This window comes from Chiloscyllium plagiosum, unplaced genomic scaffold (assembly GCF_004010195.1).
Source record: "Chiloscyllium plagiosum isolate BGI_BamShark_2017 unplaced genomic scaffold, ASM401019v2 scaf_5267, whole genome shotgun sequence".
In the NCBI taxonomy this organism is placed as follows: Eukaryota; Metazoa; Chordata; class Chondrichthyes; order Orectolobiformes; family Hemiscylliidae; genus Chiloscyllium; species Chiloscyllium plagiosum.
The window spans coordinates 17999-20631 of record NW_025210787.1 but is presented as its reverse complement, the minus strand read 5'-3'; the positions used below and the strand labels follow the sequence as shown (position 1 = coordinate 20631).

At 42.2% G+C, this 2633-nt stretch overlaps 1 protein-coding gene across 1 annotated transcript in view; it reads right to left on the bottom strand.

Annotated features, from left to right (window-relative positions):
• Window positions 1–97: 97 nt before the first annotated feature.
• The window catches only part of LOC122546955 (receptor-type tyrosine-protein phosphatase T-like), a 10529-nt gene continuing 7993 nt past the window's right edge, over window positions 98–2633 (bottom strand). Inside the window, exon 3 of the mRNA XM_043685564.1 lies at window positions 98–258. Within this exon, the coding sequence (XP_043541499.1) occupies window positions 103–258 (156 nt within the window). The 3' untranslated portion in view covers window positions 98–102. The remainder of the gene's footprint in view (window positions 259–2633) is intronic.

Sequence of the window (2633 nt, the reverse complement as noted above, 5' to 3'; positions counted from 1 at the left end):
GTGGGTGTGTAAGTCGGTGAGTGTGAGGGTGTGGAGTGAGTGTGTAAGGCGGTGAGTGTGAGGATTGCGGACCGGCTGTTGTAAATATCAGGTTGTCTTCACTCACCAGCAGGTGACGAGGATTGGTTTATTCCCATTCTGTTGTTGCCATGAATCCAGCTCCTGTATGATCCTGATGATGGAGTTTGGGGATTGAGGGACAGGGTCTCCCATTGGCCAATTATCAAGCTGCAGAACTTTAATCTCATACTTCACATTCTGCAACAAGAAGATCAAACCTAAGTGTTCTAACCCCAGTCCATGTGATTACTGACCAAGTCAGGGCTCAGACTATAACTCAATCTGATAAATTGTCATTTCTTCTTAGTAATTTAATGTGTTGATCTTTCACTGAAACATAAACTTGCATTGCTTCAGATCTGATTTTAACAATAAAACAGAAGTACATTAACAATAAAACAGAAGAAGTGAAGATAACATGAAACAAAGTCAGCTCCTCACATTTAACACAATTTGAAAGATTTCAAAATGGAAAAACCAACTCCAACCTTCCCCAAAGCTATCCCTTTCCATTACTCAAGTCCCACAGACAGATCCCTTCCTTATCACAGCTATAGCTTTGGATTCACTGTTTCTTTCAGTGTTGAACTTGAGGGCTTGGTAGCCTCTTCCTTGAGTATTCACACAACTGAGCTTAGATGGGAACTTTCAAACTTAAACTGAGGGAATCGATCTCCTAACTGTTTGGGTCTCACTTCTTTCTCAAGGAGTAACAGTACTCACATATGACTCCAGTCAGGTTTTTAAAAGGTTTCCAATCTTCCCCAAAACAAAAATGAATGATTGATTTTCCCAAACTGAAAGTGAGCTAATTGTGCTCGCTGTGACCCTGAACCCGACAATGCAAACAATCACTGCCACAGGGTCTCAGTAACCTGCTCTCGTTTCAAAATCCTCACTGCAAACAAACTGACAAGTTAAATATTAAAACATACAGACCAACACTCCTATTCCACTAAGTCAAAATTCAAGCTTAAAAGTAAATGATAATATACAGAAATCACACACCTTCCACTCCATCAGAAACAGGAGCAGTAGCAGACCATACAACTGCTCTAACATCCAACACAATCAAGGCCAGTCCTCATCATAAACTCCAGTTTCCACCCACCTCTCACACTTACCCTTACTCCATCTGCCACTCCTTCAGCTCACCTAAATCTCCTTGAAGCCTCTTTGCATTATCCTCACAAACCCCTTTCCCACCAAGTCTTATGTAATCTGCCAAACCGGGAATCATTTATTTGGCCCCACACCCGAATCGTTGATAATTAATGTGAGCAGCTGTGGCCCATGCACTGTTCCTTGTGATGCCCCACTGGTCACAGCCTGCCAACGTGATGATCACCCATTTGATCCTACTCTCTGTTTTCTGCCAGTTAAACAGTCCTTAATCTCAGTAAGCATAATTTCTCAATTCCATGAATTTTAACATTGTTCAATAACCAGTTACGTGGGACTTAATCAGGAAATCTAAATACACCACCTCCAAATGTTCCTCTTCTCAATGCTGTCCGTTACATGTTAAACACACTCCATCACGTTTCCCTATCATAGATACATGTTGACTCTGTCTGCTCAGGCAGTTATTTCCTGTATATCAAGTAATGACTCCCTTTAAAATCATTTGTTGTATATTCCCTACTCCTGTCCTCAGGATAATAGATCTGTTGTTCCCCATTTTTTTCTGTCTCCCTCTTTTCTGAAACAGTAGTGATGGTATTTTCAATCTTCCAATCTGCAGGTACTATTTCAGAAATAACCAAATGTTAAAAGATGATTAGTAATGGAACCACGAGTCCTCAGGTCATCTCCTTCCACACTCGAGGGAGAAAGGGAGTGAGTCCTTGGGATTCATCAATTTCATTTCCAGTTGCGTTCCTTTCAGGTGCACAGTCTGACAGGAACCCTGCATCTTAATTATTTCAGGGATGCTCTGTGGAGTACATCTCAATCACTCTATGACCTCTTGTGCCTTTCTGTGAAGATGGACACAAAGTACTTACATAGCTTTTACACAGAACTTAGAACCTTACAGTGCAGTACAGGCCCTTTGGCTCTTGATGTTGCGCCGACCTGTCATACCAATCTGAAGCCCATCTAACCTACACTATTCCATATACGTCCATATGCTTGTCCAATGACGACTTAAATGTACTTAAAGTTGGCGAATCTACTACCGTTGCAGGCAAAGCATTCCATACCCTTACTACTCTCTGAGTAAAGAAACTACCTCTGACATCTGTCCTATATCTATCACCCCTCAATTTAAAGCTGTGTCCCCTCGTGCTCGCCATCCCCATACTTTGAAAAAGGCTCTCCCTGTCCACCCTATCTAACCCTCTGATTATCTTATATGTCTCTATTAAGTCACCTCTCAACCTGCTTCTCTCTAACGAGAACAGCCTCAAGTCCCTCAGCCTTTCCATGTTAAGGCCTTCCCTCCATACCAGGCAACATCCTATTAAATCTCCCCTGCACCCTTTCCAAAGCTTCCACATCCTCCTTATAATGCGGTGACCAGAACTGTACACAATACTCCAAGTGCGGCCGCACTAGAGTTTTGTACAGCT